Here is a 14,079-nt window from a genome sequence, read left to right on the forward strand (position 1 = left end):
AAGACTCTCACATGATAAAGAGTTGTGTGCTCTTGTTAAAAAAACTAACAGCGACAGTAGTGACCATGAATTCAGAAACACTCCTAAAGGTATCTGTTTGCTTCTTCCCAACACGCCTACCATCACTTGAAACAATTGAATGAAACATTCTTCAGGCTTCAAATAGGGCAGTTACTTACCGTGAGATGGATTCTCTGCAGCCACTGAGACTTTCCAGGGGCCAGAGGCTCAGAGGTTAGGAAGAGCTGAATTCGATCACGTCTCAGCTAGACCAGCCATCGCCTGCATCCTTGGGTCATCTGGCCAGCTCATAAAGCACAGGATTGGGTGGGGGACCGCTGAGTTAGAGTGTAGATGATCCTGTCTCTATTACTGTGTGGGGATGGGGGGGAGAATACAGCCTTGTGCCCTACTGACAAGTCACTACCATCACCTTGATAGATGAAGACGGGGTGTTCTCTGCCTTCAAATGCTTCATGCATAAATGTTCAACTCCATTTAGTGTTTTTCAGAAATTGTCAGAATGGTGAGAGCATCCTACATACTTTAAATTTATAACTAAAACTTTTATTTCTGAGAATAATCCATGGCAGACTTCTCCTGATTTGATTTATAGTGACACTTTGAAATTAATTTAGTGACTTAAATAAGAAAATCAATATCCCAGCCCCAAGTGTCAGTATATATGCAATAACACAGCCATTGTGGAATAGTGGGATAGCCCTATATTTGGATGTGGAAAGCTTGACTTTGTCACCTGGTTCTGTCCACTGCTGTGGGACCTTGGGCAAGTACTTTGTTCTCATCTGTTTGATAAGAGTAATGGTGCTTTTTGTCTCCTTTAAATTATATATGGATGTGTGTTGTTGTCCTAGGAAGATTGATTGATTACTTCCATGTTTCCCTGATTTTTGACCTTTTTAAATGAAGTTGCCACCTTTGGCAAGCATAGGCAACAATTTTGGGAAGATTCCATTTCTCTTATCTTTAAAATAGGAGAATCCCCATGCTCAGCAAGACACTTCTATTCTTTATTCAAGTGATGTTTTTACTAATTTACTAATTTACTTATTTGAGGTCTTTTCAACCCAAATACCACATTTGTCCAATGATTCGTTTCAAAGGCAACCTACGGAAGGTCGATCCCGTGATGGTGGTTTGCGTCTTGGAGAGATGGAGCGTGACTGTCTGATAGGTTATGGAGCCAGCATGCTTTTGCTGGAGAGATTGATGATTTCAAGTGATGCCTTTGAAGTGGACGTCTGTGGACAGTGTGGACTTCTGGGATATTCTGGCTGGTAAGTTGATGCCAAAGGAATTTGGTGCCTCATCCTTCTCCTCCTGTTGTTCCTTTTTAACCTCTCACCCAGCAGACCTTTATCCCTGTAGATAATAGCATGTCTGCTCACCCCTAGGCCCTTGACAGCCTCTCCTGGCGCCGTCGTGGACAAGGTGTTCCAATGAACAGAGGCCTTCATTAAAGGCTCACCATGTGCCCCAGAGATAAGGTTGCTGCCCTCAAGGAGCTTGTATTTTCACAGAGGGCATAGACAGAAAAATTAGCAATATTTAATGCTGATGAAGCGACCGCTCAGAATAACTCCTTAGAGGTTTGCACATGACTCTATTTGGCATTCTGCCTGGTGTTGTTTTATCTGAGCCTTCTCTTTCTATCCCATAATCATCCCTGCTCTGTCTGTGGCCAACCCAGGGTCACAAGCTGGTCTGACTCGGGCATCAGCTAGCCCTGACCTGATGGGATCTGTTCTGACCCTCCATGAGAGGGTTTCCTCACTTGCTCTCCATTCATTCCAGCTCCTCAGGGTCCTGATGCCAACTCAAGACATAAGAAATGCTGGTGGAGTCACCTCTTTCCATTTGCATTATTGTAGACAGTCCTTACCTCTGCACCGTTTCAGAAGCATCTGCCCCGTTCTTTGATTCTTCGTGTTCTTTCATTCCATTCATATACCACAATTTGTTCAGCCATTCCTTTTCTCAATGGTACTCATTTCCCCCCCAAAATTTTATTCCTGCAAAAGTAGGCGTCTGTGATTTTGGTGCAGACTCTGCTAGTAGGTCTCCAGGGAGAAGAACTTCCATTTTCATTCAAGGCAACCTTGCCCTGTGGTCTAGCTGTAGTCCTCAGGCAGCCTTTACTTTGATGAACCCAAACCTCTCTTCCTCCAGGTTTTACCCATTACTTCTACATCCATCCTTGAGGTCAATCAGAGCCAATTCAGATCTTTCTTCCAACTGACAGCCTTTCAGACATTAGAAGATAATCTCAAAAGTCTCATCTCCAAGCTCAGGAACCCTCATTCTACCTCATGGTCCCATGATAGCTTCTTTCTACTAGTGTGGCATCCCTGTCCATGGTGTACTGCTTCTTCATGATCACTGTGAAGGAACCCACAGCTTTTTTTCTTAATGTTTCCAAAATTTTGCTAGGTATTAAAGACAAGTTTTCTAACTTCTATTTTGAAGAATCAATTCTTCCCTATTTTGAGTTTTGAATGTGAGAATCTCCATTACGCCTGGCTTCAACTCTGTGGCACTTTTCTCATTCTCCAGAGTTTTTCAGAGGTCATTAGTAACAATTTAATATTTCTTATTTTCCATTTCTTTTAGGTCCCCCAGAGTATAGTTCAACCTGACCTAATGCCTAGAAATTCACCGAAACAGCTAGGGACTTTGTTACCATCCCCTCACTTATCTTGATAAGAATGGAAGGATAAAACTGTTATATAAGAAGTTTCAACTTCTTATATAACAGTTTTATCCTTCCCTTTCGAGTTCTCTGTAGTAAACAGAAGTAAATTGAGAATTAAGTAGTTGTGCTGTCTGTTATCATTACTCCAGCCAATAATCCCATTCTTCTGATTTTTGTGGGTACTGACCAGCCTCATCTCATGCTGATAGCCTTCTGACAGTCCTGTAATATTATTCTTTCATATTTATCCTCAATCCTCTGCATCTACTTCCATCCACTTTATTTTTTTAAATACCCCTTCAGAATTCAAATGATGAAACAAGAAGGCTTAAATAGATGATTCTAAACATACCCAAATCTAAAACCTTTTGAACATGGAAGGGACCTTGAGGAATATGCTTCATGGCTAGTATCTTAGTCTACTTCTGTTAGATTAAAGTATTAGATGATGGCCCTGGAACCTGGTGGCCAGGAACTTTTGTTAATACTCAGTTCTCAGTCCAGGTGAAGAGGTGGTGACATCCGCCATGAGGCTGCATCATCATAATTGAATGAAGCTGGCCTGATGCTTTTCATCAGTCTCTCTATGGGGGGGGGGGGGGGATGATGTTCTGGTGCCAAGCCTGGCCATTTGGAATGTGAAAGAGAAGGGTCCGATCTGAAGTGTTTCAGGCTCAGGAAACGTTCAAGAGGACCTTGCTGGGGATCACCTTGAGTTTGCTTTTTACAGTCTTTGCAGGGGAACAGACAGCCAAGACTGAGCAACACAGGGCTTTTAACAGTTATCTTTGGAAAGGTAGTGCAGGTTGGTGTCCTCGGGAAGAGGGTTTCTGGAGTCCTAGGTGCCCCATTCTATTTGGGCTCTTCAATGAATCACAAAGAACTGGGGATGGATCTTGAGGAGATAGTCTGCTTCACTCTGGCAGCTCCTAGTTGTTGCTTAGTATATTTTGGGATTCCTGTGGTCTGTGCCCTACTGTTGCACCTTCAGTGCTGCTTGAAACCAGGGAGCAATGTGGACCTGAATATGCACTTGAGGTTTGGAGGAATCTGTCCTTCCTCTGATGGTGAGAAAGAGGAAGGTTCCAACAGGCTTCTTGGGAAGCTGCCTTCTGATTGAAGGATCTAATGCTGCACTCATTTCCGCCTGCACCTGATAGGGGAGGGAGCCAGGGTGGCAGGAGGAAGAAGCTGGCTCTTCCATGAGCAGCACAATGGAGACCTCTACACCAGCCCTTTGTCAGGGACCTACCCATGAGTGAGGCATTGCTGTGGGGATATATAGAGTGATATAGAGGAAGGAGTCACAAAAAGAAAGGGTCCAAAAGAAAAGTTACCATCAAAGAAAATCCCTCTTAGGATAAAGATTTAACAGGTGATATTTAAATTCTCCTGTGAGGTGACAATCCTTACTTTTGCATTCAGATTTCCATCCATCTATTTTTCATGGTTTTGATTTGGATGGACAGGTCCAACTTTGGAGATGATTCATTCAGGTGCCCAAGGTGGTCAGTACAGGGGCACTTTTTTGTTCATCTGCTTTCTGGATTATCCTAGTGTGTGTAGGGAAATTGCAAATACATTTTCTTGGTTTGAAGGCATGCAGTAATCACATTATGTAGAAGAATAATATGGGAGTGTCAAAAAATAAGAAACTCCTTTTTAATAGGACAGATTAAACTTACTAAGTGAACTAGACTAATTCAAACATAATAAGGAAGGTCTTAAATTGATTGTGAGAGGTCTTAATTCAGATTATGATCTCAGAGAAAAAAATAGCAAAGTAACCAAATCCTGTCTGTTGTTGGGGGAGATCTTTGTTTTGATTTTTGCAAAGCAATAGGATTAAGTGACTTGCCCAAGGTCACACAGCCAAGTATTACCTATCTAAGGTTGGATTTGAACTCAGGTCCTCCTGACTCCAAGGCCAGTGCTCTATTCACTGTGCCACCTAGCTGCCCCTGAAAAAAATCTTTTGGCAAGTATTTATTTGGCCATATTAATTAGGTATTGTACAAGTTACACAGTGGATGAAAATTAATTTTGTGTATATTTGTGGCCCTCTAACCTATCTACATATCTTTATATATTCCTGAATACCCTCTCTACCAGAATTTGTAGCAATGGAAAGATGTAAATCTCAGGAGGAAGACCAAAATTTCCACTTCTTATGAATTTAGAGAGTGATTTCAGAAAGGATTCATGGTACTATATTTGAATGATTTTCAGAAGTAGAAATCAGGGGTGGCTAGGTGGTACAGTGGATAGAGCATCGACCCTAGAGTCAGGAGGACCTGAGTTCAAACTGGCCTCAGACACTTAATAATTACCTAGCTGTGTGGCCTTGGGCAAGCCACTTAACCCCATTTGCCTTGCAAAAAAACCTTAAAAAAAACACATCTGAAAATGAAGAGACATTTAAGTCATTTCAGTGATTAAAAAAAACCTTTCAATTAAATCTATAAAATTGTATGAATACAGTTTTAATTCAAATCACTATATGCTAAGTCTTCAAACATAAATTACATAAGAAAGAACTCCATTAGGTAAGAATTTCTGGAAAACTCAAAACCAATTTAGAAGAAATTAGGCTTAGATCGTCACCTTATACCTTGTACCATAATAAACTCAAAATGAAGTCATAACCATTTAAAAAAAGAAAATTAGAAGAGAATCAGATCAGATACTTTTATTACTTAAACTAAAGGGAAAATTCTTTTTTTCCTTTTTATGGATGAAAGTTTTTATTTATTGACAAAAGTCATGTTCCAACAGTAAAAGTAACTTCCTCACACACACAAAAAAAGAGAAACCTCAAGAAAAATAAAGTGAAAAAAATATGCTTCAGTCTGTATTCATACACCATCAGATCTGTCTTTGGGAGGAATCATATTCTTTGTCATAAGTCCTTCAGAGTTCTCTTGGGTCACAGCATTGCTTAGAAAAGTTAGTTCATTCCCAGCCCATCATCCTGAAATATTGCTATTACTTTGTATAAGATAACATTTCCCATTGCATCTATTCGTGGAAAGGAAGAATTCTTAACCAAGCAAGAGATAGATAGAGGCAGTTATAAAAGATAAATTACATAAATTTATCTTTCAATTATATTCAATTTATGCAAATAGCATAAGATAAGAGATTGACTAGAAAAAAAAATCTTTGTATCAAACATTTGTGGCACTTAGGTGGTGTAGTGGCAGAGTGCTGGACCTGGAGGCAGAAAGATCTGAGTTCAAATGACTTCAGATACTGTGTGACGCTGGGCAAGACCCTTCACTCTGTTTTGCCTCAGTTTCCTAATCTATGAAATGAACTGGAAAATAAAATGGCCGACCACTCCAGTATCTTTGCCAAGAAAACTCCAAATGGGATCACAAAGAGTCAGATGTGACTGAAATACAACCAAAGCAACAAAATCATATATTTATATCAAGAGTTTAATAACCAAAATAGACAATCCAAATAAATCTTAAGACCAAAATCCATTTCCCAGTAGATAAATGATCAAAGGATGTTAATAAATAGTTCTCAAAAACTATATTACAAACTATTAATATTATGAATATTTTAATTCGCTACTGATAAAAGAAATATAAATCAAAACTACTTTCAGGTTTTGCACACATCCAACAAATTGACATAGATGATCAAAGAGCAGAATGGTCAGTGGGATTTTGTAAAACTGAACAGCCTAATAATGTGTACAAGTTGTGATTTAATCCAACCATTCTGTTTTTTAAGTATATAATGTTATTTTTTAAGTCAGTATAATGTGGAAAAGAAACTTTAATGAAGTTATCACTCTTTGGGTTATTGGAAAGCTAAAATTAACATAAACAGAATTGTTGAACAGCAAGACAAAGAATTATTTTGTGGAATAACTTAAGTTTTTAATTCTATCCACCTTTCAATATGGTACCAAAGATTAACCTGAAATGGGTCCATAGTAAAAATTGGGCTCCAGTCTATAATATGTGTTTAAAAAATTTAAGTTTATTACATTATTTTATTTATCCATACTCGAAGTGGAATATTTTACTTGAAGTGGAATACTTAGCAAATAAATGGCAAATTTTGTTGAAAAACTATAAAAAACACCAGCAAATAAGTTACAACATTGATAGTTTATTTGTTGGTTTATTTAGTGCTGTTCCTTTTGTATTTCATGTTGACAAATTGTTTTTTCTGCTGTTTACTCCATTTTCTCTAATGATAATAATAATAAATAATAATAATGAAGTTGTCCTTCAGTCTTGCAGAAGTTCTTGACATCAAGGAAGTGATGTGATAACATGCACATAAAGTGAGGGGGTGTTGTAAACAGACATCATTCTCACTTCACTTCCAGAACCCCCAGATCCCCATGACCTGATATAGTAGACTAAACAGGATGACTGGTGTTGGCCTGGATATAATGGAAGATCTTGGTCTCTTTAGATGTAGGTCTTTCTTGGATCGATGATGTATATAATCATGACAGTGGACTTGAACTTAGCAATCAGTCAAAGTTGCACAAATTTTTCAATTAAGAGATTTTATTCCACAACATACAAAGATGACTTCCCTAGTTTAAGAAGAATTTCCCAGAAGGTTAGCTTCATCTCTGCCCAACTCTATTTAGGTCTGCTTGCCCCTGAGAGACCCCAGCAGTGGTGCCTTTAGACCTTTCTAATTCCAACTGAAAAGACTGTTATGTGAATGTTGATCAGTACAGGACTCAGAACTCCCAGCAATCCAGCTGTTCTGGAAAGCAGTGGAATTATGGGAAGAAGGTGACTAAAATGGGCCCACTTTGCCTCTAGGAGATCAGTTATACAAAGAAAAGCCCCACATCCTCCGGGGATCTAGAGAAGCACTTTTGTAGAAACAAAGGAAAACTGGAAACAAATTAGGTGGCCCTCGATTAGGGAACTGCTCACTTAAGTTGCAATACTTGAATATAAAGGAACATTACTGTGCTGTAAGGAAAAAAAATTGACAAATGCAGAGAATCCTGGGAAGACTTACATGAACAGATATAAAATGAAGGAAGCATCACTTGGAAAACACCTTCACAATGATGATGGTGCACATGGAGAGAATAACAACCACCAGATAGTAAAAATTGAAGACTGAGAAATTGTTGGAAAGAGGAAAGAAAAAAAGTGTCTCTTTACCTTCTTTGCAGGGGGGCTCTGCTATAGAGTACTGCAGATTAGAGCAGATTTTTTTTCAGGGGCTGGGCTAGTTTTGCTGAAATGGGGTTAGTCTTTTTGTTTTGTCTTTTCCATTCTTCTTTCTGGGTAGAAAAATAAAATGGGATATGTTGGGAATTGTAAGTGATCCAAAAAGTAAAAGCAATAAAATTTATTTTTAAAAATAGTATGTTTTTTTAGGGTTTTGCAAGGCAAATGGGGTTAAGTGGCTTGCCCAAGGCCACACAGCTAGGTAATTATTAAGTGTCTAAGGCTGGATTTGAACTGAGGTACTCCTGACTCCAGGGCTGGTGCTCTATCCACTGCGCCACCTAGCTGCCCCTAAAAATAGTATTTTTAAAATTTTTTTACAGAGCCTGTTTCTGCTCATGTATTCTGTACTGACAAGAAAGTAACAATATCTGAAGTAGAAAGGTGGTGATAGAATTGTAGAATTGTTTAGAAAAAATTCTTCTCCCTTCAAATCTCCTGTCCTTGCTTCCTGCCTAAGGTCAAACCTCCTGTGTTCTACTTTGTGCTTCAGGTGCCATTACTGCAAATCTTCGTGCCATGTGTCATCCCTACGAATCCCTTACGCCTGCAAACTACTCTTCCAAGAGTTGCAGTCAATGAACATTATCCCCAGGCTAAAGCTATCAAAATACAATGAGTGAAGATGGAAGGAAAACATGTCTCATTGCACCAGAAGGAACTTGGAGCAAAGACAAGGAAGAATCGGCACTCCTGAGAATTTCCTGGGCTATTTTCACCTTCGAGTTTTTTAAAACTGATGGAGTTTTTTTTTTTGGTACAGTAAAAGATAAGAGAAATAGTCTCTAATTTACCCAAATGCTTTAGTTGCTTGATTAAAAAACAAACAACTGAAGCAAAGTATTAGATCAATAAAGATTTCTTTTATATTATCAAGACTTGGAGTTTGCTTATTAGAAGGTACCACTATTGGGAAAAAATAGTGGATGAATAGACTGGCCTAACCTATAGGCAATTTGCTTTTGGAATTAAACCTATGACTTTTCCTCTAAAGTGGAAACTATGAATTTCCCTCATTGGGGAAGTTCAGTTTTTCTTTTCCATGTATTAGAGGAATACAAGATGACTGTAAAATTGCCACTAACCAGATAAGTTAATACTTCTTCCAGTTTCATTGTGTTTTGGCACATAAGTGAATTTTCTTTCTAAGTAAAAATGAATGTTTCAAGTGCCAAACCCTTTTTTGTAAAAATATTTTTTACTTTTCTAAAATGTATTCCTTTTAGGAGTGTCTAGAAATAACAAGAAACATTGCCTGTATGGCCAGACTCAATGTGGTGGTTGTTACTTTTTATTTCTTTGCTCTGAAGGCTAGCCTACTAGGTAGGGAAGAAAAGGGGGAAGGACAGATTAGAAAATGAAAGTGATTTAAGAGCAAAAGATCTCAAAGATTTTTTTTTTTGTTTTTAAAATTGTGTGTTATGACTCAAATAAGATGTTGACTAGAAGTGAATCACTTTTAGTTCCCCAATATCATTTATGATGATTGCGGATGTTCAGAGGTCTCTCTGTTGAGGACTTCTCTTCGGGTTAATTGACAAGAGCTGAAGACTAATGGGAGGGCTGGTCTCCAAATAAATGGGACATTACTGAACTTGGAATCTTAGAGTTAGGGGGGACTATAGCTCAACCTCTTCTGCCTAATCTATAAAGCCATGCTATTTATTCCTGCTGCATTGTCAGCCAGCCTCTCCACTTGTGGAAAGTCCACTCCCTATTAAGAGCCCTTTTATTTTGGGAGGCGGCTCTGACAGTTACGAAGATTGTGTTGAGACATAATCATTTTTAGCTTCTGTGCAATGATCCTTGCCTTTCTTTAAAGTGGAGGCTATGAATTTCCCTAATTGGGGAAGTTCAGTTTTTCTTTTTATGTATTACAAAGAGTATGATCACTCACATTTCTATCATATTTTAAACATGGAAAAGTCCATTCCCTCCTCTTCATGGCAGTCATTTAAATATTTAGAAGCAGCAACCATCTCTTTTCTTCGTTTTCTAACCCAGATTCTTGCTGACTAGATTTTATGCCATATCAATTTGGAACTCACCAAAGATTTGTACCTTCTCTCTTTTACTATAGGTCACAGATTTTCATTTTAGTTCACCTTAAGGGACATTTATTAAGTGTTTGCTGTGTGTTGGGCATAGGAATCAGGAAGAAGGGAATTCAAATCCAACCTCACACACTAGCTGGGTATAAGTCAACTTATACTTTTAAGCCTCAGTTTCTTGATCTGTAAAACAGAGTTAAAAATAGCACTCACCTCCCAGATTTGTTGTGAAGATCAAAAGGACATTTTGCAAAACCTTTTGCAAACCTTAAATCACTGACAAAAGACAAAAAAGGAAATGACCCCATGACCTCAAGAAGCTCACATTGTACTGGAGCCTCCATTTTACTCTTGTGTGTTTTGCATTCACCATTTGACCCAGAGCTATGACATTGTCTCCCTAGTAGAGAGTACTTTAAAATCAATTTAAGCAGAAAGCGAAAAGACTCCTCTGCCATCTCCCAGCAGGAAGCCTATTAAACTTCCAAAACAAAGAAGGATTGGATGGAGGCTGCAAAAGAATTATTAGAAGTAGGATGGAAGTCAAAAGAACAAGCAGATCTTCCACATCGCAGTTTACTCCCAAGCAGGAGTGTAAAGTGACTGAAGAGGCACCAAGATCTATCATAGACAAACCCCAATTAAAGTCCTTAGAAGAACTGCCATCTCTGAGCACCACCATCCTCCTCGGTGGATGACACCGATAACTGTCCTCTGTAAGCTCTAGTTCACGAGATGAATTCATCTAAGAGGAGACGTTGTGACTGTTTTCAGATATCTAAAGGACTGGCATAGAATAGTGAACAGATTCGTCTCAAGTTTAAATCCAGAGTTGGATTTTACAAATGAAAATAGAAAAAGAGCCAGGATTTGAACCTATCCCTCCCCACTCCCAAATCCATCATGTGTAACCAGACACTGGTGCCATGTTGCCATACTGGACCTTCATTTCAGCCCAGAAGCATGGGGCAGTTTCCCTGGGAAGCTGGTATTTTGAAAACTAGGACAAAAAGAAAGGTCAGAATTTGGAGGAAGCTGTTTTGCAAAGATGGTGAAGAAAGTAGTAGAAGGTAGAGGAAAATATTTGCCTGGAACAATGTTCCTTCTGACATCAAAGTAAAACCTGTTCTCAGCCACTGGGGCCGATGGAACAGCTTCATGGAGCCAACAGAACCAGTCTTCAAAATGTTTCCATGTGGCTGAAGTCAAGGAATGAATAAAAAGGGTCTGATTGGGTGCTACATCATGGAATAGTTTTCAGCTGTTTCAGAATTTTTGGGGGCCCAACACCTTTATCTTCAGTAATGAGTCACACTAGGGTGATAAGTATTATAGGCTCTGAATGGGCCCTTCCATTTCTTGGCAGTCTGAGTAACAGAGAAGCCCATTTTTGAGAGTCCTATAAATAATTCAGTTGTGAAACTGATGGTCAGAAAAGTGACTGTAAAAGTTGCACCTCTTTTACCCTCCATATTTACTCCATATGTGGCTTGTGAACAGTTGGTTTCGTTTGCTGACCAAAAGTAGATTTTTATAGCCTTACTGGTGGTGGGGAAAATGAGCCGAATCCTAAAGCAGCAGTTTGAAGAAAGCAAATGGTGATTCGAGGCAGTATATTGTTTGTGACGGAAGCCAACCTTCTAATTTGGGTTTCAGATACAGACCCCAGACGGCAATTAGAAGAATAGCACTTGCAAGTTAACTCTAATATGATCAGGATGTCACAGAAAAATTGAATCCAGACCAATCTGAAATTCTCATTTTTATTCCTAGTTCTAAAAACCCAGGGCAGAAGATCTGAAGTATTTTAAAATCCAATGCAAAGGCTCCCTTCTACGCCTTGAAGGAGACATGGTCTTGTTTAGTCACATCATCCACTGATATAGATTGCAACCCTTCCACATCTACTCTGCAGTTGTCGACCCTCCACACATCCTCCCTACTATTGAATGCAATGGAAATCCTCCTCTGAGTCATTCAACTTTTTGTGAATGGTTCTTTCCAGTGCATCCTGATTCCTGTGCCTTCTTTCTGTAGATTATTTCTAATGTATCCTATAATGTTGTACATAGTTGTTTGCATACTATCTCCCCCATTAGATTGTGAGCTTCTCAAGTGCGATTTTCTGTCTTTTGACTCTCCTAGTTCCTAATACAGTGCCAGAATACAATAAGTTTTTAATAAATATTGTATTGAATTGGAATATTTGCTTAGTAACTGCATAATTTGGTTAAAGTGTGAGAACAGTCATTTTTCCAAATTGTTTTCTCAAATGGTTCAACCAATTCACAGCTCCACGGAAAGTTTATTAATAATATATCTGTCTTTCTACAGTCCCTCCAGCTTTGACTGTTCCAGCTTTTTGTCGCATATGACAATTTGCAGGGAGTGGGGGTGGGGCTAAAAATAGGAAAATTGTTTTAATTTGCGATTTTTTTAGCCACATGGAACATGTTTTATATGGTTTTTGAGAATTTGCAAGTATTCCTTGGAAAATGTTTATATCATTTTGACCCCTTATGGTAATCTTATATCTTCTATTCTCAGATGTAAAGTGTTTTATATAGTCTTAAACATCAGACTTAACAATGATACATGCTACAAAACCTTTGCCTTATTTGATCATTTCTATTGCTTGTATAAAAGCTTTATAATTTTATCATCAACAGCCAGTTGTGTTTATCTTTTATGATCATCTTTATTCTTTATTTAATTGCTATGCCCCTAGTTTTATTTTTCTTGCTTTCTAAATGGGTTTGGGAGGAGAAGGAAGAAGAAAGAAAATTCAGAACTAAAAAATAAAATTGAATTAAGAGTTTGTTGTTCAGTGGTTTCAGTCATGTCTGGCTCTTCATGACTCCTTTTGGGATATTTTTTTTTAGGTTTTTGCAAGGCAAATGGGTTTAAGTGTCTTGCCCAAGGCCACACAGCTTAGGTAATTATTAAGTGTCTGAGGCCAGATTTGAACTCGGGTACACCTGACTACAGGGCTGGTGCTCTATCCATTGAGCCACATAGCCGTCACCCTTTTGGGACTTTCTTGACAGAGATACTATAGTGGTTTGTCATTTCCTTCTCCAGCTCATTTTCTAGATGAGGAAACTGAGACCCAAAGTCACAAAGCTAGTAAATCTGTGAGAATTTCAAACTCAGGCAATGAATCTGACCCTAGGCCTGGTACTCTATCCTCTGTGACACCTAGATGCCCAAGAAAAGAGGATTATACATTTTATAATGGTTGTACTGTCTTTTTTCCTTCAGTTTTCCCTTGACATATTAAAAAAAAAGTGATCTGACCATTTTATATTCCCATATTCATTGGATGCTTACTGTGCTATATAATATAAGGTACTGGTCTAATCCAAATTTCTGCTAAACTGCTTTCCAATTTTCTCAATAATTCTTGTCACATGCAGAGTATTTTCCCCAATTATGTATTCGGATTTATTGAACACTCACTACTTTTATTTGTTTCTGGGTCATTCTATTTTTAGATAGCTCTGAGTGTTAAAAATGTTTTCCTCATATTAAGCCTATGACTTTCATTCATTAGTCCTAGCAGCAGAAAAAAAAAAGACTCTAATCTCCATCCTATATAATAACCCTTAAAATAGTTGAAGGGTTCTTATGTCAAGTGTATGTCTTTCACTGCAGTTCTTTCAGCCAAGCCTCATATAATCTAGTCAATAAACATTTATTTTAACTTTTACCATATATATAGATATATAGATACATACATATATATATATGTAGTATTGTATTACAATACAATATAGAAACTATATTACATTCAGGGGAATGCAAAGATAGGCAGAAGACAATCCCTGTCTTCAAGATAATGTAATGAAGGAAGATAATACATCAAAAGAAGCCTAAAAGATGTGGAGAGAAGTACCTGATTCAGAGCTAAAATGGGGAGTGGAGGGAGGGGAGCGATCTAGGGATGTGTGAGTAATGGAGTTGAATCTATCTTGCAGAAAGGCGAGTTTCTGGAGATGGTAAAATCCAGAAATATGAACAGGTGGGACAAGTGCATATAAATTCCCTGAGCCCCCTCCTTAATCGGTGGAGGATCTGGAAGAAGTTT

General features: G+C 38.3%; 1 protein-coding gene across 1 annotated transcript in view; it reads left to right on the forward strand.

Annotated features, from left to right (window-relative positions):
- Window positions 1–13,665, forward strand: part of POLR3B (RNA polymerase III subunit B) — a 136,426-nt gene extending 122,761 nt beyond the window's left edge. The window contains exons 27-28 of the mRNA XM_074226765.1: window positions 1,125–1,298; window positions 8,435–13,665. Of these exons, the coding sequence (XP_074082866.1) occupies window positions 1,125–1,298; window positions 8,435–8,564 (304 nt within the window). The 3' untranslated portion in view covers window positions 8,565–13,665. The remainder of the gene's footprint in view (window positions 1–1,124; window positions 1,299–8,434) is intronic.
- The last annotated feature ends 414 nt before the right edge of the window (window positions 13,666–14,079 follow it).

This window comes from Macrotis lagotis, chromosome 2 (assembly GCF_037893015.1).
Source record: "Macrotis lagotis isolate mMagLag1 chromosome 2, bilby.v1.9.chrom.fasta, whole genome shotgun sequence".
In the NCBI taxonomy this organism is placed as follows: domain Eukaryota; kingdom Metazoa; phylum Chordata; class Mammalia; order Peramelemorphia; family Peramelidae; genus Macrotis; species Macrotis lagotis.